This window comes from Dreissena polymorpha, chromosome 2 (assembly GCF_020536995.1).
Source record: "Dreissena polymorpha isolate Duluth1 chromosome 2, UMN_Dpol_1.0, whole genome shotgun sequence".
NCBI lineage: Eukaryota > Metazoa > Mollusca > Bivalvia > Myida > Dreissenidae > Dreissena > Dreissena polymorpha.
This window is the reverse complement of record NC_068356.1, coordinates 126947685-126974209: the sequence shown is the minus strand read 5'-3', so window position 1 is coordinate 126974209 and position 26525 is coordinate 126947685. Positions and strand designations below refer to the sequence as shown.

Sequence of the window (26525 nt, the reverse complement as noted above, 5' to 3'; positions counted from 1 at the left end):
TCTTTCGAAATCACATAACGAATCGGCCGTTATTATTTGAAAGAAACACCTGTTGATGGAAGACATGGGACAGCGTAGTATATACCTTTATATATGATGGGTTCTCTAACGAAAATAGATGTCCGGATGACGTCTTCTGAATATAATACAAGCTTGACATTAATTTACTCTTCTTACTTGGCTGTGTTTATGACTTTGTTTCACGTATATACGGGCACGATTACCGTATTTTAGTTGAGCATTTCTTTAATCTATATCAACCGCTTTAAATACGGAAACATATCATTTGAAACAATAAACAACATTATCTTATTCAGATCAATGCCAAGTGCTTGTTCTTGAGAAATAGGGTCAACGAAAAACTCGAGATTATATCATGTTTTTACAGACCCACTGGTGAAATGCCTTATTCTTTTGCGTGCGACGTGTTAAGTGTAGTCAGCAATACCAGTGAGTTATGAATATAGATTTTCAAAACAAAATGACACAAGTTTCATGTTAAACAATCAGCAATAATGACACAGCTAACAAATTCACCTTATTAACACGTTTACTTTCACCTTATTAACACGTTTACTTTCACCTTATTAACACGTTTACTTTCACCTTTTCTCTTTAGGTTTACCTCAATATGTTTGCTGTTGTGTAACTGTTACTTTTGGTACAGACGTTTTAACGGTATGTAGAACGTGGAAGAACACGTATATTATTATTGTTGTACTAAGCTGTTATGTTTAAATTTAAAACATTTATAAAAACAATCGAGTGAATTATAAATTGTCAACATTATCCATCAAACAAATGGTATTCACTGTGAATATACGTAATTAAAGTAATAATGAACTAAATTATAAATTCATCAAACAAAACTCACACTTTTACCTTAAAATATTACTAAAAATCCACATCATGCAAAAATTATAAAATATGGTTACATTAAAAAACAGGTTTTTAAAATATAATTGTATTAAAATTGTTTATACTAACCAGTAAGTAGATGAAATGGTTTCAGGTGGGTGATTAACCATTTAAAAGTTATATTTATTTAAAACTAATTTATTATAGCGCAAGTGCATCATAAGTCTAAGTCTGATTAAAATGTTCTCGATACCGTTTGCCGTGTATAACCAGTAATGTGTGTATTTTTGGTAGGGTATCGAAGAAACAATCCCACAATTGGGATCAAAGCCATGATCCTCCGGTGGATAGACGGATACGCTTTCCACTACTCCATGACAGAACAAGTATATGAAGCTCATTTTCAAATACATGGGAACAATATTTAAAATATTGCTTTATAAATAATATTTCATTAAGAGTGTATGGGTTAATCAAGTTACAGAACACTTCAAAAATAAGAATCATATTCATGCATTTTTAAGAGCAATTTGTACTGATTATCGTAGAAAAAGTATGTTCAAACTAATTCCTCACTACAGTTTTCTGAATATCACATACATAAAAAACTACAGTGATTTCATAACGATAGTTATGCACATGGTTAGCTGTTTTTGACTCATAAGGGTTAACAGTCAATCAGGATTGCAAACCTGTTTCCATATCTCAATCAACTTCGAAGGTGTAACTTGATGAACTGTTAAGACGTCATCCTTTTTGTAATCACATATATTACTGGGCCCTGCGAGGAAACCTGAAGTTTGTTTTAACAAATATCCGAGTCGCCGAACGCACAATGAAACGTAGACGTCTTCCAAATGGAAGAAAGGCACTTGCGGAGAAACATGGTAAATATCCGACACGACTTTAATGCTGGTCATGTATCCAGTCCCTGAACAAAAGCCTGGAAAAAACTCCTCCGGATAAGAACTGAAGGAGGCGTACCATTTAGAATGTTTATCTCTGATCGGTGATATTTTTTGGTGACAATTGCCGGTCAGCCCTGTTTGTAAATAGTTTGCCATACCGGTTCCCGACAACATTTTTATTATCGAAGGAACATTGACCCACATGTCATCATCTGTTTTCATAACAAATTTTACATTAGAACATTTTGTGGCGGCCCATTTAAATCCCATGATGGTTTTATATGTTAGATTATTGTAACTGTCTATAAAGGTCTCCTGAACGATATCGTGATATATTTCATTTTCCATCATCACAGATTCTTGTAAACTGTTTTCTGCTGTTTTTCCTAACAGGAAAACGTGCCTTGCATTTGCAGTATTGTTATTAGTGTATGACAACCACGTCCGCCGTATCGTCTGTCGATTTAAGACATTATGATGCACAGTGGTAACGAATATCAGAAGATCTATGTGTTCGCTCGTGTCCAATGTGTCGCAAATGTGGTCGTTCTGAATAACATATTCAAAATCATGTTTAAAACAATTATTGCATGCACTCTGGCGCTCTGTGGAATTACGTGTCGTGCCATTAGTGGTTGATTCGGTTCGTGTTAAATTCAGATCAACAAATGCATCTTTTTTGTAAGTGGTTACATTAAGTGGCAGATGTGGCTGGCTGGAAGCTATGGTTGTTTTAAGTATATCCGCTTCAAGGTCGAAACGAACATTTTGCTTCTTTTTGAATCGTAAGTCACTGTTCGCGGTAGTTGATAATTGGAATGGTCCGATTGCTTTAAATACGGTTGAGTTTGTAAAGTTGAAGTAAAACGCATGATTTGATACATTTGTCGTGTCTGACTGTCTTGTTATTGAGATTGCTTGAAGAATATAAAATAAAATAGATGATTCAAATAAAAGGAACAGGAAACACACAACGATCAGTGTACAAAAAATTAATAATAAACCACGGGCGGTCAATTGACATTTACAAGCCCTCAAAGCTGTGGTCGTTCCGTGCATATTGAGATATGGATGAGAGATGTTCATAGTGCAAAATTACAAATTAATGACACGACATATTGAGCATGTGTGTTCTTAGCAGTTTCCGTTTTCATTCATTTTCCATCGCTGTTTCCAACCGGACACCGTAACAAATAATTGTGTCTGAAACAAATAAAATATGCTAAGTATTTACTATTTACTATGTACTATAACGTTATCACAATTAATATTCAAGCGAAACAGAGCATTTTATCAAATTCCTGGTGTCGATTCATGCAAACAATACGAAAATCTGGCTATTATTGTTTTTTTGCGTTTCAATGCTGCAAATAATGGTAGTATTAGTTGCAAACTATAATTTTGCATAAATAAGTTCAAATTTTAATCGATATTGCGCTCCAAAAATCTTCAGGACTATTAGCGAAAACGTTGATTTGCCATAACTTTCATGATATTGAGGATGGTAGTAAACATTTAGCCTGCACGCGTGTATGTGCTGATAAATGTAATATTATTAACGTTATTTGTGTAAACTATCACGCGTTAAAAAGTTGCAATATGTTAAAAAAGGCTTTATATTAAAAAAACTTAGTGATTTAATGGGAATTATAATTATAGAATCAGTTTATATATATATATTATATATATATGTGTGGGTGGAATGATTGCAACTGTTTTTACATGTACATGAACTATGAATTATACTTGATTAATCGTGAGATCATGGCGCTCTTGAATCGTTTAAACTCTTGTTGACACGCATTCATAGATTTGACGCTTACTTAAATTGCATCTTATCTTATGACAAACAGTTTTACCTTATGTACATTATACGGGCCCAATAAAGATACGCCCACTTTTTTTACAGACCTCTTTAAAAAAATAACAGATTTTAATACTGATAAATATATAATATGTGGAGACTTTAATTGTGTATTAGATGTAAACTTGGATTATCAAAATTATGCATCCATTAACAATAATAAAAATGCAAGAAATACACTGCAATCTATTATAAGAGATAACAATATAATTGATACTTTCAGATATCTAAATGGCACTATCCAACAATATACATGGAGACGGTTAACACCATTACAACAGGCTAGACTTGATTTTTTCCTTACTTCAAATAATCTGTCATCCAAAATTAGAAAATCTACTATTGATTCATGTTATAAGTCAGATCATTCCATCATTGACCTAGAAATAATTTTTGAGGATGTAGCACATGGAAAAGGGCTATGGAAATTCAACAATTCACTCTTAAAGGACATTGACTATTTAAACTGCATTAATACTTTGATAGAAAATATTAAACTACAGTACTGTATACCTATCTACAACATAGAAAACATAGAAAATATTCACAATACCACCATACAGTTTGTCATCAATGACCAATTATTTCTTGAAACATTACTTATGGAAATAAGAGGAAAAACTATTTCTTTTTCATCATATAAAGCTAAACAGAACAAAAACCATGAATCAAATCTAATTAAGAAAATTGATATACTTCAAAAATCATTAACTGAAACTAATTCTGACCAACTCCGTGAGCTACAAAATGAATTAGAAAATGTGAGGGAAAGTAAACTTAAAGGATCTCTTATTCGTTCTAGAGCTAAATGGATGGAAGATGGAGAAAAACCCACAAAATACTTTTGCTCGCTCGAATCTAATCATTATACACATAAGTCTATACCTTTTATTGAATTAGAAAACGGGGCTAAGTTAACAGAGCAAAACGATATTTTAAAAGAAGCTGTTTCATTTTATAAAACATTATACAATAAAAATGACAACGAAATAAAATACGATATTCATGCTGATCTATGTAATATTTATATACCTAAATTAAATAAAGTGCAATCTGACTCATTAGAAGGACTGCTGAATATTGAAGAAGTATCAATAACACTTAAAAATATGAAACATGATAAAAGTCCAGGTTCTGATGGATTCACTGCGGAATTCTTTAAGGTTTTTTGGAGTAAGTTAGGCCACTTCATAGTGAGAAGTCTAAATTATGCTTTTAATACAAATTCCTTGTCCATAACACAAAAACATGGAATTATTACTTGTGTTCCAAAAGAAAACAAACCGAGATGTTACCTGAAAAACTTACGACCATTGACATTATTAAATGTAGTTTACAAACTAGCATCGGGTTCCATTTCAAATAGATTAAAGACAGTACTTGATATTTTAATTTCCAAAGATCAGACAGGTTTCATTAAAGGTCGATTTATTGGTGAAAACACCAGATTACTTTACGATATATTGAAATATGCTGAAGATAATAATTTACCTGGGTTACTTATGACAATCGACTTTGAAAAAGCGTTCGATACTTTGTCCTTCCAGTTTATAGAAACAACTATTAGATTTTTTAATTTCGGACCAATGTTTCAAAAATGGATATTTATGTTCTTGTATAATACCATGGCCTCCATACAAATAAATGGATTCTTGTCAGATACTTTTTGTATAGAAAGGGGATGTCGTCAAGGAGACCCAATCAGCGCTTACATTTTTATTATTTGTGCAGAAATTCTTGCTATTAAAATAAGGGAAAGCAAAGAAATTAAAGGTATAACTATAAATGACCTACAATATAAAATATCACAATTTGCGGATGATACATCTTTATTTCTGGACGGATCAGAATCATCTCTTAATTCTACATTAGATATGCTTCATGAATTTTCATTATACTCTGGACTTAACATAAACTATGAAAAAACTAATTTAATTTGGATAGGCTCTATGAAATATAGTACTAGATCAATAAAAACTAAATACAAACTGACATGGGGAGCTACTACCTTTAAGGTTCTTGGAATAATGTTTGATATTAATTTAGACAAAATGGTAATGACAAATTTTGAAAACAAAATCGAAAGTATTAAAAGATCAATAAGTCATTGGAATCGCAGAAATATTACTCCTCTAGGAAAGATAACCATTGTTAAATCATTATTTCTACCTTTACTTATTCATCTATTTGTATCACTACCAACTCCAAGCGTAGACACTATGAAAACAATAAATCAATACTTTTATGACTTCATTTGGGCAGGACCGAGCAAAATTAAAAAAACAGTAATTGTTAAAGATTATAATGAAGGTGGATTAAATATGATAGATATATGTTCTTTTGAAAATTACATGAAAATAACATGGCTTAAAAGAATAGTGTCAGGAGAAGGAAATTGTTATGCACTGGCTAAATCGTTAATAGATTTTAAAATATTATTCAATACTGGTAAAATGTATGCCGAAAAAATATGTTTACACTTGAGAAATAAATTTTGGCTTGATGTTTTGAAAAACTATATATTGTATATTGAAAAGCTGCCAATATTAAATTGTGATGATATTTTAGATATGCCTCTTTTTTATAATCATAATTTTAAAATTAGCAATAGCTTTATCTATATTAAATGTCTATATGAAAGAGGCATTCGGTTTGTGAGAGACATAATGATAGAAAGAAACTGCTTCATTTCCAAAGAATCTTTGGATACACAACTTGGAACAAATGTAAACTTCCTATTGTACCAAGGATTAATAAACGTAATAAAGAAATACATTGACAATTTTGAAGACCTGCCAAATTTTGACAAAAACACTAAAGGACCCATATTACCAACTTACATAAAAAAAATATTAACCAGTCCGAAAGAAGAGAAACATATTTATAAAACATTAATTCAAAACAATGACATTCCAGCTTGTAACACTAAATGGAACTCAGAATTTTTAAATATTGATTGGAAAAAAGTGCATGGACTTGTTTTCAATCTAACTAAGGAAACATATATCAGATGGCTCCAGTACAGAATAGTCCACAGAATATTGGGAACAAAATCCCTAATGTTCAAAATGAAAATTGTTACAAATAATCTATGTACATTCTGTAATTTGGAAGTTGAAAATATAATTCACTTGTTCTGGAACTGTCCATATACCCAAGAAATTATTAAATTTGTTGTTGATATTGTTCGTAGAAGTAGACCAAGCATACATATTCCCATTACATGTCAGGATCTAGTACTTGGAATTATTAATCCAAAAATGAATGATTTAAATATAGTTTGCCTAGAGCTTAAACGGTATATCTTTCATTGTCAAAGAAAAAACAGAATCCCCTCAAAGTACGGACTTGTAAACAGAATGAAACAAACTTTTGAAATTTACAAAAGCACAATTAAATCAGATGAAGAATTAAAAATATGGTCCCTTGTGAAAATATTTACTGACATCACATATAATGACATAACTAACCATAACACATAATTCAACTAATACATATGAATTTGTTTTGTTGTTCTTGTAAACTCTGCATTATCAGCTTGCGTATATAATGCAATTCAGCACCCATACTAATTTTTTTTTTTTTTTTTTTTTTTTTTTTTTTTTCTAATGTGCAATTTTTTATGTTAAATGATATGTACATACTTATATTCAACACTAATTTAGTTTGTATTGAACAAACTAGTGTATGTTGTTGTTGTTACATACTTGTACTATAACTCAATTATAATTGTATATGAATGTATGTTTGAATTTAATTACCAAATTGCTATACATGAACTACTTTGTTATATGAAATTCATAATGTATGTAATATTCTACGGAGTGAATAAAATTTTGCAGGTAAAAAAAAAAAAAAAAAAAAAAAAAAAAAAAAAAAAAAAAAAAAAAAAAAAAAAAATAAATTGCATCTTATTGTATCAATGATGATTGACAATAATAGCTGGTATCATGCTTATCAGAAATCTCTATTTCGAATTTAGATCGGGTGTATAAGTGTTAGTACATCTTTCGATGGCAAATGAGTATCATGGTAAAGTTATCAAAGTTATGTCTTCCCTATGTTTAAATGATAAAATAATTGCAACATAATCAGCACCGTTTAAGTAATCACCTCATTAAACTTAGCACATGTAGTTTTATTACACAATACAAAACACAACGCCAAATTGTTATTTCTGAGTTCGGGTTTAGATAAAAATAAAATTCTTTATCTACTTTTTATAGTAGTGAGGGCTAATGAAACTTGTGTCTGATGTATGTATTATATGATTATAATAATGCAACATGATCAAAGCTTTGTACGGTCTTATGAATAACGAATGCTGTTCAATTCTTTCAACCAAAGTTGTATAATCAATTCTTATCGATGATATTAAATATATATATATATATATATATATATATATATGTAGTATTAGAATATTTATCAATCTTAAGCTGTAGCTGTAATTACAATGACAAGTGTTTCCCTTACGTATTCATGCAATACAGCGACATTTGTTTCCCATATGGGCTCGTGTTATTATAGGTGTATTTTGAACTGAAATATATTAAATCAATACTTTAAATCACTGCTTGTGCATGTGTATACAATAAAAATGGCACACAGCCAAAACTTCATTTAAGAAATATAATATTAGTTTTCAAGAATATATCTTCTGAAAACTTGTAGCGGATTTGCAAGTGCTCATTTATCTTTTGAATGTTTATGCTTTTTGGTGTAACAAATAGTGTAGTTAGTTCCATTAATTGTGTGTGTTTATTGTTTGTACCTGTTTGTTGCTTCTGTTACTTTTTAGGAGATCCTCCTTATTGCATTCGAATCGCACTTTCTCGTACATATTACTATAATTGATTGGGCGATGCACTTTCTCGTACATATTACTATAGTTGATTGGGCGATCTTTCTCGTACATATTACTATAATTGATTGGGCGATGCTTTTTGTGAATGTGTTCCCTTAAACTATTATAATTAAATTGAAGACGCATACAGTGTAAGAATTAAATGCTTCAAATATGTAAACATATAAAAGATCAAAATTGTGACATATTCTGTGTTCAAGATACAAGACTATTTTCAAGAAAATTGGCATGATTGATTATGAATTTCTTTCAACCTGTGACAATGTCAATTGAGCTTTAGAGCCAAATCTGCATTATGAAAAATATTAAACTGTGAATTATAATAATGCAAGAAAAACAGTTATAAAACTTATTGCAGAAATGACTCCTGCGGACTCGTCCAGAGTTAACCACCCTGTTCTAAAACGACATACATAAATACAAACAAGCCCCTTACAGAAATTTAGATTTAACTGTATCCCTTTATCACCGCTCGTACTACCAGCAGTCCTTTGATTTAAACATTTTACCTAGATTCCAACCTGATCACTCAATTGTAATCATGTCGTTACAATTTACTAATTTCAGCGATGGTAAATGTATATGGAAGCTTAATAAAAAGACCAAGACATACAATTCCAGATTGACTATCAACTTGTACTTGAAGATGTTAAAATAAGAGACATATCTATAGTTTCGAGTCCTTATAAACATTAATCACTAACAGTTGTGAAGAGCAACACAAAGTAGAAAACAAACTCAAATATGAAATGTCCAATACATTAATATTTTAAAACCTGAACTTAAAACATATATGATGGAAATTTAAATGGTCCGTTATAAGGTCTAAAGCTGATTTGTTTTTTGTTTTTAAACCTATTAATTCAAGCTCGATTGCATAACAAGCCTAAGCTTATATGAAATGCTCTCGAGTCCGTTTTCTTGGTGTCTATGGGGGAGATCTAAAGAACGCTCCAACAGCGGGGATCGAACCCGTGACCTCCCGATCGGTAGGCGGACACCATATCCACTACACCACGGCGATCAAAGATGAATGTTTAAACACCCTTTAAACGTTTTGTAACCTTGAACAAAATAAGTATACGATACAAACTATCAACAATTTAATTAATGAAAATAAAATAATAATATATAAGCAATCAGACATTTTAAAAGAAGCCTCATTATTTGTTTACAACAATACACCAGTCTTACGATTTTAACAATAACGATTAAACTTCAATTGCAATGTTAATGTCATAGACATACTTAAACGTTCAAGTTGACAGTATTGAATGGCCATTTCCACTAAAGAAGGCTTCTTTTATTTTGAAAACAAAAACGTCGAAAATAATACAAGACCATGTTCATTAAGTTTTACATTTACATTGTTCTGATATATTTGTCAGAAGTTGGAATCTGTGTTTTCAGAGCTAAGCATCTTGAATATATAAGCGAAACTGTAGCCATTTCTCAAACACAAGGCAAAATTACATACATTACAAAAGGTGATAATCCCAGATGACTTTTACAGAATTTGCGGAAAATAACGATACTGAATACTGTATATAATATCGGCTCTGGATATATTGAGAACATGTTTAAGCTATATATATTGTTGCACTAATAAGCAAGCACCAAACTCGAATTGTTCAGGGTAGGTTAATAGTGGAGAACAGAAAACTCATTAACGATAAACTTGATAACACAGATGCTATCGATATCCCCAATCTGCTTTTATTAAAATATTTTGAAAAGGCCTTTGAGTGAAAATCATATGATTTTTTTTTTATCGGACTTAACGTTTTTGTATTGCCTTCACATTACAAACGGTACGATGTATTGATAAAACAGAAATTCGGCGGCCACAGTAAACTAAACATGCAACGTGAGACCACTCAATGCGTCGTAAAAGGTCATGATCTGCAGCACGAGCTGAAGCGCTACCGCTTGGACATTTCGTACTAGCCGATATAAGGTTGCTAGGCTTAAGAGAAACATAAGCAGGGGAAGGGATTACGATACGGTTCAGCGGTGAGAATTATATGAATCGCAACTGGTTTTCGTTTCTTATTATGTCAGCGGTAATTAAGAGCGCCATCAGTTGCAACCCAGTCTCCAGCAGAATCATTTCCATTCGTCTCTCAGTGAGACCTCACATCATTACCAGCATACAAGTCTTCGCACCAACAGTTGCCTACGAAGACGAGGAACCGTTCGTTTAAGAATAAAAGCGCATTACAGTCAAGGTCCCAACACAGAGAGTCGCACTGTCCAAGGTACTTGATAGCAAAATTAGGACCAGATTCATACCAAGACTGGTCAGGGACAATTAGTAGAGTTATCTTAGGTGAGACCAACGGCCAAGGTTTGAGTTCGCAAGAAGCCACTTACTAAGCCTTGCCAACACGCTGCACACGCACCAACCGTCAAGAACAGCAATATGGCATGCCCCAATCGGGACAGTACGCAACTAGATCGATTTCGTACTGGCGCCGCAAGATTTCAAGTCCAGCATCAACAAGGTAAACACAAGAACGCTTTATGATATCGACGTCAAACAACAACATCAAAATGTTCTACTTCAATCGGTCAAACAAGTGCTTTAGGGAGATAAAAGGAAGAACAAACTCGGACCAAAGTCATGAAGTCATGTGACCATAGAAGAGGAACGAGGCGTGAGATGACAAAACACTAGACCAGCCGTTGCTTTAGGGCAATTATCAGAAAACAAACATGAAGGTGATGAGAAAGATGAAAGAGACCATGGTGGAATACATTGATGAGCAATGTAAAACATCGACAAAAAGATTATTACATGCAGCAGTAAGAAGGCATACAACACTCTCAAAACCCTCACGAAGACCAGTCAGACCAAGGTCAGTGTTGTAGCAGACGCTGAAGACAATATGACCGCAGTTGCCACTGCCCTAAACAGGTTGACTAACAACTGCAGAGACCCACTTAATTCAGATTCCTGTCTATTACAGAACGATCGCAGAAGCGGACGACGAAAGTCCGTCAATACGTAAGGCAGAGGTGGAGAAGGCAGTGTCTTGTCTTAGGGCAAGAACATTTTTGGGAGGTTGCAATGTCTCTGTTGTGCAAGAATTTACGCATCGTAAGCCTTATCAGTCATCCCATCAAAGTCATAATACACATCATCCTCATTCGATTGAAAAGTAAGGCCGAAAACTGCTGGTCGAAAATAAGGCTGGATTCAGAGCGTTGAGGAGCACAGTGGAGCAGATACTCAACTATCAAGACATAATTGCGAATCATTAGCAACACCAACGCAAACTTTTCCATAACTTAATCGACTTTAAAAAGACTATCGACCGCATGTGGCGTGATGGTCTAAGGCACGTTATTAAAGTATTCAACATGGACGAAAAACTGGTGCATGAAATCCAATAACACTTTGGAAACGCCAGCAGCGAAGTACTTCTAAATGGAAAGTTTAGGGGGGACGTCTTCGTGACATCAGTGGGCGTCAGTCAGGGGTGTCTTCTGTCTCTCTCTTTCGTCCTGTTTATTATTTTCATTGAGAAAATAAAGCGGGATACTCTTTATGTTATATACATCTCTATCTCCATAGGTGGAGGACCCATCTCGAACTTGAGATTCGCTGATGAAATGTACCTTATAGTGATACCAACAGTAAACTTCAAGATCTCACCAACTGACCCTATGTAAGAACATGAGCATAAGGGAATGGAAGTCAGTACGGAGAAGTCGAAAATATTGATGAGTGAACGACGCACACCATTGTAGATATCACCATGAACGGCGAGAAACTGAAATTAATGACCATCTTCGAGTACTTGGTGCAACCCTGTTAAGGGATGGTATCACTACCGATTAGATACCAATAATAATTACCATGGTGACCGCAGCGATGGCCAGACTTGACCTTTAAGCCGGACATAGAAATAGGATACATATATTAACAATAAATATCTGAATATTGCTACTCATCGTCAACACGGGGATCGCGCCCAACGAGTACGTTGGAAAATTGCTGGAACACTTTTTGGCCCACGAGAGCCGCTGATAGTGATCGTCAAACACCTTAAGCTGGCTTGATTCAGACACCTCACCAGACCAGACTCCCTGTGCACGTCTGGTATCCAGGGCACGCTAGAGGGAGGTCGACGTCACGGACGTTTGAAGAAAAGCTGGATAGCCATTGTGAAAGATTGGATCTCTTACGAAGGATGAATTACTCTCAGCAGCACAAAACAGATCAGACTGGAAGAGGAAGATCTGTATCGATGTCCCTTATATTCTATAAACGGCACTACCAGTTAAGGAAATGATGATGGTGATGAAAATCGGCGGTCATGAAATGTGGTTTTTATCAGAAGTGTTCAATACAAATTGGGTTGCAGACAAGGGGATACTTTCAGTTGCCTCATGTTCATGCTTTTCGCTGATTGATGATACCAATCAGACACTTCTATACTCTTGTATTGATATCCAGCATATTTCAATGAAATCTAAGATTTATTGTATAACTTCAAAAGTTCCTCTAGATTTAAAATTAATTTCGACAAAACGAAAGTGTTGATAGGTTAAGCAAAAAAAGCTCCGAAAGCATTAACATTTGATGGACATTTAATAAGAACCAACAAACATATGGCATGTTTGGCTTACCATTTCATATTGATCTTTCAAAAAGACCTGGAACTTAACTATGTTGACAAAGTTGTCAAAATTAAAGCCGTATTGTCATTGTCATTGTATTGTCATTGTGCACCATGTTATCTATTTAGTATGATGCGTTATGCGTATTTATCGGGAACAGAAGGGTTTCATAAATTGTTGGGAAGCACGAGATTTACATTTTTCTTCACATATGTAATTATTGATCTTGTAACCCTGGTATAATTCATAAAATATATGTTAAGATTGTACATCATATCATCAGCAGACATGCAGGTTTCATTTTTCCTATCAATATATATTGGATTATAAAAAAATAGAAAATTCAACAAATTGTTTGTGTTTAGTTTCTATTTTTTATAATAAAGTGATGCGCTTGTAAAACATGTACCACAATACCCAAAAAGGGTTTGAAGCATAATGATAAGTGCAATTATAGAGTGTGTAGGTCTCAAGCTACAGTTGTGTTATATGTATCGAATTTCCTCTAAAGGATTGAATTATTGTAACCAGGAAAGTTTCAGTACTGGAATAAATGCATTCATTTAAATTGATCATGTTTAATACCCTGCATCAATTTCTAAACTATATTTGACAACTTTCTTGATGATCATCATGATGACGAAGATGACAATGATGATAATTAGGGGAGGAGGAGAAGGAGGGGAAAGAGTAGAGGAGGGCAGGAGGAGGACGAGAAGGAGGAATTTACTAATAATAGTATTAACACAAATGATGACAACAATAATACAGTAATCATAATTATAACTAATCATAATAATTATATAGCACCACTGCTACTACTTCTTCTTCTACTACTACTACTACTTCTTATAATGGATAAGTGATAATAATAATAATAATAATAATAATAATAATAATAATAATAATAATAATAATAATAATAATAATAATAAATACAATAATAATAATAACAATAATAATACTACTTGTTATTATTATAGTAATACAACTTAAACTAACACGGTTAAGTATTCGTATTTCGCAAATTGTAAATTGTTGTTATATAAAACTGAATCACCCAGAGTTTGAAATAATTTGCTTTTTATTCGTAGAGATCAAACAATAGGTTATTTACAGCCCATGAAAAAAGCAATATAATGTACAGGCTTTGTCAAAAGCTAGAAATGTCACACAGTTTTCGATATTCACAAAACCAAAACAACATAATGATCCGCGGCTCTTTTACAACCCAATAGACAAGCACAGTTAAACAGCATTTATTGTATGAAATCATATAGTTACTTTATATTTTGAATCTGATTCAATGTGGTTGCATGAGAAATAGAAACGAATAACGGCATACTTATAAACATGCACGTTTAATATGAAGGCCCTAATTGCGGTCTTGTATGTGTACAAACTGAGTCTGGGCATTAGAACAAGCTACATCGCCTATGCTATCATTAAAACAATTTGTTTAAATAATAAATATGATGTTGTTTCAACACTATCAATCTTAATTTCCCCTGAAAAGATATCTGATTATTTCAGGATGGTTACTTTATCGCTGGATTATGTTGACTTTCCCTTATGATTATTTCATTAAAAGGTATCTAGATCTGTCTCTGAGTACCGAACAATCCAATCACACATTGATCAGTTGGTCAATGGTTTCCCGCACCCAAATAGCTTTGTAATAATGTTCTGATTTTTTGTTTATAAAATTCATATGTGTTTATGCTTTAGTGTCTGTAGCACCAGGGATATATTTGTATGTTAACGGAATATATTTTATTATACAAAATGATGCTAAAATATCTTATTCATCACAATTTACATAATTAAAAAGAAAAATTGGAGTTCATATGTTGATTTATTATATCGTAAACTCTTTCTTGCAAACGTTTTTTATGCAAAAACTTCCCTTACGTCTGAATTGACATAAATTATATATACGGAGTAGAATGATTAACAGTATGATAAGTAATTTATTCATAAACCAAGATATAATATATAAGTTTAGTAATTAGAGTAATTGCGGTAGCCTCTGTTTAACTTTTAACTGTCGAAGTTATAGACAGAAAAGGAACTTTCGCGTCCTTCATTAGTTTGTTTTATACAACTTCATCATAGTGGAATTTTTATTAATTCATTCGTTAAGGTAGGTGGCAATACATAGTTTCGATTTGTATATGGGGCAGTAAATCTGTGAAACTAGGAATTTCACGACATTCTGAAATGAAATATGATTTTCTTTAGTGCTCTTGAAGGCCTATATAACAACTGTGTAAAAGTGTGTCACCATGTTCAGTCATTTCGCGAAATTCTTGGAAAAAAAGGCATTGCATGAAGTCCATAAGTGAAATAGTCATTTCAAGAAAACCCTAATTGTTTCACATATTTCAGATATTTCCATTGTCTCAAAACTTAAATGTGTCGTAAATTTACACACTGTTATTCAATGATGTATTTACTTAAGAAAAGCACCAAAAGCACAAATAAATAAACATTTTTGTTGTATAGGTGCTGTGCCTCGGCTAGACATTTACGATCTTACTATTTCGGCTTAATAATAAAAAAATCGAACTGCTCTTAATGGTATTGTCGAACATTTTAAACGTGCGTTTCATACTGTTGCTATAATGACACACAGATATATATATATATATATATATATATATATATATATATATATATATATATATATATATATATATATATATATATATATATATATATATATATATATAATTTTAGGCATTGCGAAAGTGTTACCATGTTTACATCAAATAACGTCACAACGCGTGAGTTAAAATACACCACCTCAGTGTAATTCCAAACACGTGTTTTCGTTAAAATTAGCTGACCATGGCATATGCATATGTTAAATAATTACGCGTTCTGTTCATTGCTATTTAAGATATCCTTCAAATTGGATTGTATTAAAATTTGGACTGGATTCACGATTATGCGTTAAAATGTTGACACTTTTCGAGTTATTCTCCAGTATGAAATACATACTGGTAATGTACCAAATTCTAGCCTGTACGATCAATGTCGTTTATGTTCCAGGGCTTTAGATAACTTTTGGGGTATATTGGGTAAATTACCCCCTGTTTCTGACAATAGGGCTTTTGTAAATTCAATAGAGTTTTAGCAAAAATTTTCATCCCCTACTTTTGAGCTAAATTTAGTTTTTTAACTCAATTTGGTTAGTTAGGGAATGAAATATATAATATAATAAAAATCTACTAAGGTTACTATATTATTTATACAAATGGATTTCAAAAAAGTAGTGTACATAACAAGAAACAATTACGAGTGGCCATTTTGATTATTTCAGAAAATGAATGTAGAAATCGGACCGGTCTACGAATAATTACAATAATACCCCAAAGATTGATAACCGCTGAAAAGACTGCTTTCTTTTCTTCATAGGACGGCATATAAACTATGTATCTATAAACTAACAGTCTAAAAAAATGCGCCCGGTGTTCGTAAGAATTGCGTTTCGTGACGCAATGTTTTTACGGGAATTAAGTTATTAAATTTGTATTTGCGCTTGTGTACGCTTTATTTTGAATTTAATTACGTTTTTGGTTATTTTAATTGCGTTATAACGCAAATACGCTTGTTATCTATAGCCTAGTGTAAGTTTCATTACCGCCAGTTTGGCTTAAAATGACACAACAATGTGATTTTGTACCAATATTTATTGTTGTAAAGTTTTATTGTGAACAGTGCTTAACTTTGTAAGATCTTGAAAAGTAAAACATCGAAAAGTGACCAGAATCACCCACACCACCAGTATGTAACTTATCATATAACTAGTTAATTAATGTTGGGAACAACACAAAATAGCAAAGGTTAAAAAAAATACTTACATTTTCGCATGTCTGCAATGGTTTTTAGTTTTTGATAATTGCAAATACAAACGTGAAATGATCGTTAATAATTTTTTTCATCCTTAATGTGTACGCTGATGGTGTTATTTGTTTGCAATAACTGATAATTGGAAACATTTGCACGTTTTCTTCTGTACAGTAGGAATTAAATAACAAGTAGGTGCAATTTGTGATAATTATTTTCTAAAATAAAAGAAGTCCCCGTAAAGTGCGAAGAGTAAGATAGCAATGAAAGTACAAAACTCTTTATCAATATCAAGCAACGTACCCACCCGAACTTCAATGCTAATCAGTTTTTGTTATTATTTTTTAATTGATGAATTTACGCAGGATGAGAGCTTTTGCTGATTGAAGTTGCAGAAGACCATATGTTTTATGTTATCACAGATCTGATAGGATAGTCAACAATATGTGGTATGTTATCACAGATCTGATTGGATAGTCAGCAATATGTTAACTAATCAAAGGCGTTAACAATGTATTGGCAAATCTGATTTAACCAGGTCAGTTACAGCTGGCGCAGTCTACCGACTCGCCAGCGTCATTGACAGGTATCTTGCACTTGAATACCCTCGTGTATTGATTTGCTTAGTCGCTCCCTACTGTGAACATGCGCGTGTTATCTACAGTTTGCAAATGGATTTACTCTGAAATTAGTGCGAAGTTTTTTCTCTCCTTCTGTATTAAAAAAAGCGAAGTTTGCTCCCCGTGGATGAACTTTTTTTGCCTCAGTCGCCCGACACCTGCCAAGCAGCGAATTGTTTTCCAAATTTGGGAAAAGTACCAGTCCCAGCCCAATTGGTTAAAATGTGTGCAAAAAAACTGAAATTTGGAAATTTTTCATCGTGAAGGCTTCAGATTGGGAATTTGGTGTTTTTGATTTTTTTGCTCACAAATACTTTTAAATTGATAAGTGTTGTCAAGTTGACAATATTATATTAACTTAGGTTCAAGCCATAGGGCTGCATAGGTAAAATAACTAAATGTTGCATTAAAAAAAATAATTTAAACCTGCAATTCTGATTTTTTGGACAGCAGTTCGGAAATTTGCATTTTTTTCACAATTGGGAAAGAACCGTTTTCCGAAACTCTATACAGAAGGAAACAAATCGCTGCAAAGTTTAATGAAGGTTGGAAATAAATGAGGCCACTAGACTGTATACAAGTTTTACTCACAGTATATAGTTACCCAGTTTTTGAGACTTTGTGACCAAGTTTAACACTCAAGCAATATATAACTAGTATACTAATCTGACCAAGTTTCATGAAGATAGGGAAAAAACATGTGACCTCTAGAGTTTCAACAAGCTTTTCCTTTAATTTGACCTTGGGAACTACATTTTAATCTCAGGCGAAACAGTCTGTAGATAGTCTCAACAAATGACCTTCAGAGTGTTCACAAGTTTTACTAAAATGTATTATAAGAAATACTGCCATTTTCAATGGACCATACATATTTGTACTCAGTTGAGATATCATAAGACCAAATGTTGTAATTATAATCAAGTTTCATAATAGTTGGCAAAACAATTATTGAGTGTTAAGAAGGTTTCACTATAGGCATACCAAGAAAACTGTCAAGCCCCCTGGTGGTCAAGTATTTCAATGGACTGGAACCATACATAAACGTGGGCAGAGAAAACATTGAGGCAAACATTTTGAAAAACGTTTCATTTAGATGGGGCATTGTATGTAACACCACAATGTTTCAATATAACCATTTATTATATACCTGTTTAATGTTTTTAACAAAATACAGGTTGTATCAATCGTTGAAATAAAAAATCCCGTATTACGCTACTCGCTGTTTCCAATTCCGTATTACCATACTAGCCGGACTACTTCGACCCATTTAATGACGTCACATTACACGCACCGAAAATTGAAATATTTTATATTACAAAATATATTACGTAGAACATCGTGTGACGTCATTTCTGTGACAAAACACAATAGTTGTATCTAAACTCTGTAAGGACATGTCGGACGTGGTGTTTTTTAGCAGTAAACTATGTGTTTAAAACGTATTTTGGAGTGTGTGCTTATCATGCATAAATGTATATTTCGATAGGAATACAATAAAATAGTGTGGTTTAAACAAAGTTTCGATAACGACATGGGAGATAGAAGTTGAAATGCATATCGTTTAAACGTTTTTGTTATAAACATCGGATTAAAGTTGCCAACTTAATTGTTATAAAAATTGGATTTACGATGGCATTAAGGTAAGCGTTCGTAAACCCGTGTTTCCCGGTTCGAATGTTTACACGTTAATTTACATAAACTGTATTCATACGCGTCTTAAATAAACTATGGAGTACCGTTTTAGTCATTGTTTTGTCAGTTTTGTTAAAGTAAAAAAAACATTTGTTAACTGTTTTCGTTAGTTGTTGTATATAATAAAAGGAATATAACGCTAGTCAATTGTTCCAAGAAGTTGTATCACTCTCATGGCTTGTGCTATTTCGCATCCCACTCGAGGCTCCGCCTCTCGTGTGATACGTCATCACACAAGCCACTCGAGTGATACAAACTCTTGGAACAATTGACTAGCGTAATATTCCGTATATATTAGAAACTGCTCAACTCCCTTGGGGCTATGCTTATAAACAGCCCGTTACCGCTTTCGAACTCAACCGAGATTTCATTGGGAAACATTTTTCGACAACTTTTCATGAAGATTATGAATAAATGTGCCCTTTACTGAGTTAAAATGGCAAATTGTAGACAAAAAGCGCACAACAGACAAAAGGGGATCATAAAAGCTCACCCATAGCTTTGTTATGCGCAGGTAAGCTAAACATGTATATTATGCGTAATAACTCAACATATTTATCTTAGAAATTACAGAATGGTATTCAGTGGAAAGGACGCTGTCATTTTAAGAAGAACAAATCACCCCAACAGACGTAAGGCTAGACACAAGTGTAAAAATGAAGTGCAAATAAAGTAGTTATTACCGTACCTTTATACTTATATATAAATATAAATATATATATATATATATATATATATATATATATATATATATATATATATATATATATATATATATATATATATATATATATATATATATATATATATATAAATTTGTAAATTGTATTAATGTATAGAAAAGCACAGTATTTAAACCGTGGTTTAAACGTTCCATGGGTTCTTATTATCAAATTGACAGCATGTAACCTTTATATCAGGACTTCTTGCTTGAGAATCTGTAAGCTTTAAGAGAACACTTACCTTTTGAACCTGAATAATAACAATTTATTCCTATAACTAATCTTTTTCAAGGAAGAACACTAAGTACTATGACCCTGGTACATAGATTTATGGGGGGAAAATAAGATTAAAAACATCATATACAATTGCATTTCACTACAAGAATTTAGCCCAAAAACATTTTCAATGGTACTTCTTTGAACAACTCAGGTAATCAGATTTAAGCAGAGATTTTTCTTTTCAAAAGGCAAGTATTTGCAAAACATAATACCAACAGTGAAAACTATACTCTGTGGCGTTACACGTATCCTTACACAGGGTGTTTAGAATTGTGGAAGAAATACTTTTTGTCATATTTTGTCTCAGTATAAAAGTAGCATTTCAGAGGTCATTAGAACCCAGAAAATGGCTTGTTTATACATGTGTATGGAAATTGCTTGACCCCTTGAATGTCTATGTCGGATAATTCTCAGTCTTTGGGAACATAAGAGCCTGTCGGTACAAGCGGTGAACTCCTTGTCAGCAATCATCAGTCTGCATTATATACTCTATTGCCTGTGATCTGAACAATTGTAAACAATTAAAGGTTTTCTATTCACATCTTAAATCAGTTCTAGGTCATTGAAAGTGTTATCAAACATTTTTTTTCCTAGATTAGTGATCAAGTGCTCAAATTGAGCTGGAAATCGTTAGTAAGTATTGTTAAAATATCATGAAACATTTTATCATAACATGTACTGGCCCTTTATTGGCCATGTAATATTACTGGTGACATACCCACCACATTTAAATCAGAGTATGCAAAATCACAGACTTTTCATATGTAACCAAGCTGATAAAGTCAATCACATATTGTAGCTACCGGTATCTTAGTTTGAAGTAAATGTTCAAAGTCAACTATCTGGCCTAAGATGTTTCGACAATAAATGATGTTGATAACCCAAAATGTCCTATGGACGTTCTAACATTTAACCTGTTTTTTCATGTCAGGTGATTTTATGACATGATATCATTCTTATAGGTGAAGTGGATGTAAGATAATTGAACTATTATCTGACTTTATCTTTAAAAAAATGCATTTATAGAAGATCTGATGTTTAAACTATTTGTACTTTGCCCTAACATGTGATATACAGATAAAGATTGCAAAATATTTGTCTGAAAAGAAGTTAATATTAGTGTGTAGGCAATCTTTCGTTTGATTTTCATATCACAGTGGACACACTGATACCACGAATAAAATAGAACAAGCTAATTTTTTCTTACAAATTCAATAAATGACATGTGACTGAAAAATGGCAACAATAGTTTTGGTTTCATGTTCATTTTAAAACATAACTATTATTACACTATACAGTATTTTGTGATTGCGCAAAAGTTGAAAAAAATAATATTTTCGATAGATTTTATAGATTTTCTTATGATCTAGAAACTTTCTTTATAGAAGCAGTTCATGTTATGAACTTTTTATGTTATCACTTTCTGCAAGCCGACTAAATGGTACAAATTTTGCTTATTAAAAGTTTGGAATTAATAAGTACAGTTTTCCATTTTATCGCTTTATATTTTCACTTTATTTTAGACCTCCATAAACAGAGTGTTGTAACACGATTTTGAAATAGCTGTTGTTTCTTGTTATTCATACTGCTTTTTAGAGCAGATAATTGGTCACAAATTCTGTATAGGTACGTTGTGGCGACTTTAGATAATGTCCAAATATATCTTTGTGCGTTACTTAATTTGACGATAGTCTACAAGTTCATGTTGTTGACATACATGTATGACTGTTATGCGATAGCATTCGCATGCTTTTATTAAAAGTTCATTTTGAATTATATAATGTAGAACGGTAACTTTTTCTTCCGTCGACTTTTTTAACCAATCACGCACTCGAATGACTATTGCCGCTTATTTTAACATGAGTGGTCCATAAATATACAACACCATGATAGGTATCACAGTTCCTTAGTGAATAGTATGGACATGTGACTTGGAGAAACAAGAAGTACGTTGTTAAATTAGGAGTTTCCATGATGTGTTACGTTAAATGTCACATTGTAACAGAGTACTGAGCAAAAGATGGACATGTTTTAAATCTTTTATCTCATAGTCGAAAAATCTTTTTTTTATAAATATTGTTTTCACTTCTAAAAATAAATAACATTAACATGTTTTCTTTTATTTCTTTGACGATTTAATTTATCACACACAAAATGTTTGTTTGTGCAGTAACGATTTCCCAGTCAGTGTGATGAGGATGTTGGCATCAAATAATGTCAAATAACGGTAAAGAATGTGATTGTTTGTATTTTTATACATCTACGATTCAATCTGACAGATATCAACATACAGGTATATGGTATATGGAAATACGCATTCAAGTAGCAAGGATAATTACATATCTCGAGGGAAAACTTCATATATACCCCCTTAAAAAATGTCGTATCTGGAGTATCTTAATGTTTCGTATGAATTGTGTTAATTGTTTTTGAGAAACTATCTTATCTCGATATATTTAAAGACAAAGCAAATTACAGCAGTTTCCAACATAAAAATACGTAAAGTAATGCTGATGATGACCATTTGACAAAAATTTCCTAATTTCAGCAGCTTTTAAAAAAAGTACTGAATTTTTTTCCTTCTCCTGAAATGTGAAGACGCACGGAGCCGACGATATGTTGGTTAATATGTTTGTAAAGATGTTTCATTGAATGGTCCGTACAACATGAAACACAGCTAAAGATCTCAATTAAATCTAATATACTTATTTTATTTAAAACAAATGTTAGTAGATGTGATATAGGAAAAAACAGACATTTACAATGTTTAGTGGATAAGGAAATAAAACAATATGCCTAGACAAGTCTATGCAACATCAAAAGTGGTGGGTCATATCTAGAGTGGCGGTTCATTTCAAAGTTTGAATATGTTTTATGTAAAAACAATTTATGATAGAGTTCAATTCTTTTAACAAGACTAAACTATGAATTCATAAGGCGCAACCGACGTATTTGGGATATCGAGATGAGTGTTCCCGTATTTGTACACCATTATATCCATCAAATCTGACCTTGATTTACTCGATTCGATTCTAACGCATACGCCGTCAGGGGAGGCAAAATAGGTAGCGTGTTATGGTTACTTTGGCAGATACGAGATGGTTTGGATTTTTTACCCTGGTTAGAATAAGTATAACACAAAGTTGAGTATCGAGCAATTGCTTACTATTCCATTAGAAATGAAATACCTTAGTAACTGAATTTCTTGATGCCGTTATTCTCGATAAAAACCTTGTTCTGTTTTACCGAATGAAAAAATAACACATATATAGTATGGTGACCAATGTTTTGTAGTGCATTTGTTCAATAATGCATTAACTGGTTCTTGGTTAACCATTCAAACAAAAGGGTACTATTGGTCAACTCAATTCTATAGTATGTTCTGGTTAATTCTATAGGCCAATTCATGCGAAACTCAAACAAACTTTACTACAACATCATCCACATCAACGATGTATTATGCAAAATACCAACGGAAAATGAACCACTTACATGTCATATAATAAAGAAAACATCTTACTTTATATCATATTAAAATAGTTCATGCATTTTAAGATGAACATTCTTTTACAATAAGCGGTCAGTTTGTTTAGCCTATTTAGTAGACGTCATGTGTGATAGTTATATTAATTATGCGTCTGATACGTACTAACTACCTGACATACTAAGGGTATTATTGTTGTGTCTGTGTTTCTGTCAAATGTCTCATTGTAATTATGTTAAGCTTAAGCTTAATGAAAAGTCTCGAGTTAAGTGAATTTATTTAAAGAATATTTGCATTTGATTATAGCTATGCCTCGCAATAGTCCCCTTTTAAGTGCCTGGTGAAATTAATATATCTGCATTTCCAATTTGATAACATTTCAAAGACTTTTTTTTTATATCTTATTTACAGCTTAATTAACTTTATATTCTGTTCGAAAAATAGTGTGTTTAAAAGTATCTGCATTCGTTTGTTAAACGAGTGGATTGATTTTGAGTGCGTTTCCTGTTTTTCGACCGTAGTCAATATGAAGGAATGTTTGCTGCATTTGCGAATAGGAACTGAACGCCATGTATCGGGAAAAATGATTTTTGTATTGCAATATTGACCCGCATACGCTGTTTGTTTCATTTGTCATCTCTATCTTCGAAAACATAGCGTCCCCTCTCCGCAGCGTCAAAGAACTACTACCCGAGACCATTTTGCCGGATATCGCAGCTTTCGTTTTCGCTGAGTCCATGTTTAAAATCTTCAACTTCGTTACTTTAGTATGTTTTTTCTGGCCTTAAAATGACACGCAATGGTTTTAAACTTATTGTGAGCATTTCCGAGCAAAGATTGCAAAGCGATTCATTGTCACAATGATGACGACTGACAAACCAACACTTCAGTTATTAAGCTAAAACCTCATTACACAACATTATCATTAATTTGTTTCATGAATCTTTCTAGATGTTCAAAATATAACGGGTCTAAACATTTGTAAATGAGCGTTCAAACGTATTAAAACGATATGTTTAATGTATAGACTGCCATCATTTAATACACTGATTATGCCAATTAGGAAATGCAAATTATTTAAAGTCTTAAAAAATTATAAAGTGTTTGTATTTAGTTGAATTCACCGAACAAGCATTTGTTCTAACCTCGAATGTTTCGCATTTATTTTATGTGATCTCTTTGGCATCGATATGAGCATGTTTTCGCATTTCCGATCTTTGAATAAGGAACAAGGGCGAAGACGCAAAAGTTTAAAGCGAAGACACGGGATACACATCTATATAAATATCTTACATCGATATAAATATCTTTATATATATATATAAATATAATAATATATATTTACATATATATTTATATATATAATATATGTATATATATTTTTATTTGAATTTGGCGGGGAGGGAAGAAAAGGGTGAACGAACAACCCAATAGGAACCTTTCTCTCAATCTTTCTTTCATTCAAACATAAAACATAAATAACAATTGGATACGGTAAACAGTGCTCACACGAAAGCACGTGCAGCAGTTGGATAACTTCGGCCGACTTCGTAGATATACATTGTTAAATGTATAAATCCGAAGTATTCCGATTCACCCAACAACAGCAGACGACACAATGACAAATCACCTTGACAAAGACAAACGAGGACAAACGGAAAAGTCGGCGCATGCGCGATGACAATTATACGTTCGCGTGCACTTTAACAATGGAACGGCGCATGCAAATTCAATATAGGTAAAAACTGACATATAGAAAATGTCGAACTGTGACAAAATAATATATAATATTTGTATTCATGTATTGGTTAAATGACAGTAAAAAATAACATTTGCATATATGACATGTTTAGAAGCAAAAGACGCCAATTTAACGTAATTGATTTATTCAAACTAAAATATTCAAATGCATTAAAAAATAACTTACTTAAAAGCCAGACTCTTCTACCTGCTCGACCATCATGAACAACCACCCAGCTATTTATGGAGTAATGTTTGTATTTGATTTCCTTCTTATCAAAGACCTATAGATTACACAGATTGGACACAAGATCTCGTCTTCGCGATAGCGATATGCGATAATATCTAACGGCGGACGCGGGTTACGTGACATCGATTTTGGAGATGCCGGTGTACCTGTAGATTTTCCCCTGTTCCAGCTACTGTCGGCCATTTTGTTTTAAGCAATCAATTATTGGCAAAGTCGGTCGCCGCAAACAGACATATTGAATATTTTTTTGTGTAGATAAAAATAAGTTTTTATTTTCTTTGTTGATAATGCTTCAGGTTTTGGTAGTTATTATTCTTATGTATTATTAATTTTTCGGAATTTGAAAGAGAACAATGGATTTGTTCATTTTCGATAATTTTTGAAAAATTGAAAGGCCCGAACGATTTTTGTCAAAAACTTCTTCATTTCTCATCACAGATTGATTAAGTAAGATGGTTATGCTAGGTGAGCTGTTAATTTAGGTATGATTTATAAAAAGTAGACGAAAATAAGGCATTTTAAAGGATTTTGCCTTTGTACAATTTTAAACTGTTATTTTATTCAATCATTTTCACACCTGTCGCCAGAGTGGTTTGTTTCTTTTTTTTAAACTTTTCTATTTCTCATCCCAAATCGTTGAAGTATGATTTTAATGCTAGGAGAGATGTTAATCTAAGTATCAATTACAAAAACGTAGAAGAAAATGTTCAATTTAAAGGATTTGGCCTTATACAATGTTGGTACCATTTTAAGCTCTTTTCCT

The 26525-nt window shown here is 32.5% G+C and overlaps 1 protein-coding gene across 1 annotated transcript; it reads right to left on the bottom strand.

Moving 5' to 3' along the window:
* Nucleotides 1–706: 706 nt before the first annotated feature.
* On the bottom strand, nt 707–25807 carry LOC127868932 (beta-1,3-galactosyltransferase 1-like). Its single transcript, XM_052411122.1, has 2 exons — nt 25700–25807; nt 707–2969 (listed from the first exon to the last, which is right to left on the bottom strand). The coding sequence occupies exon 2, from the start codon at nt 2850–2852 to the stop codon at nt 1533–1535; it is 1320 nt and encodes a 439-aa protein (XP_052267082.1). The 5' UTR covers nt 2853–2969; nt 25700–25807; the 3' UTR covers nt 707–1532.
* Nucleotides 25808–26525: the final 718 nt, after the last annotated feature.

What these genes read in the sequence shown, in the direction of transcription:
- LOC127868932 (XM_052411122.1), bottom strand. Translation starts at nt 2,852, where the DNA reads ATGAACATCTCTCATCCATATCTCAATATGCACGGAACGACCACAGCT.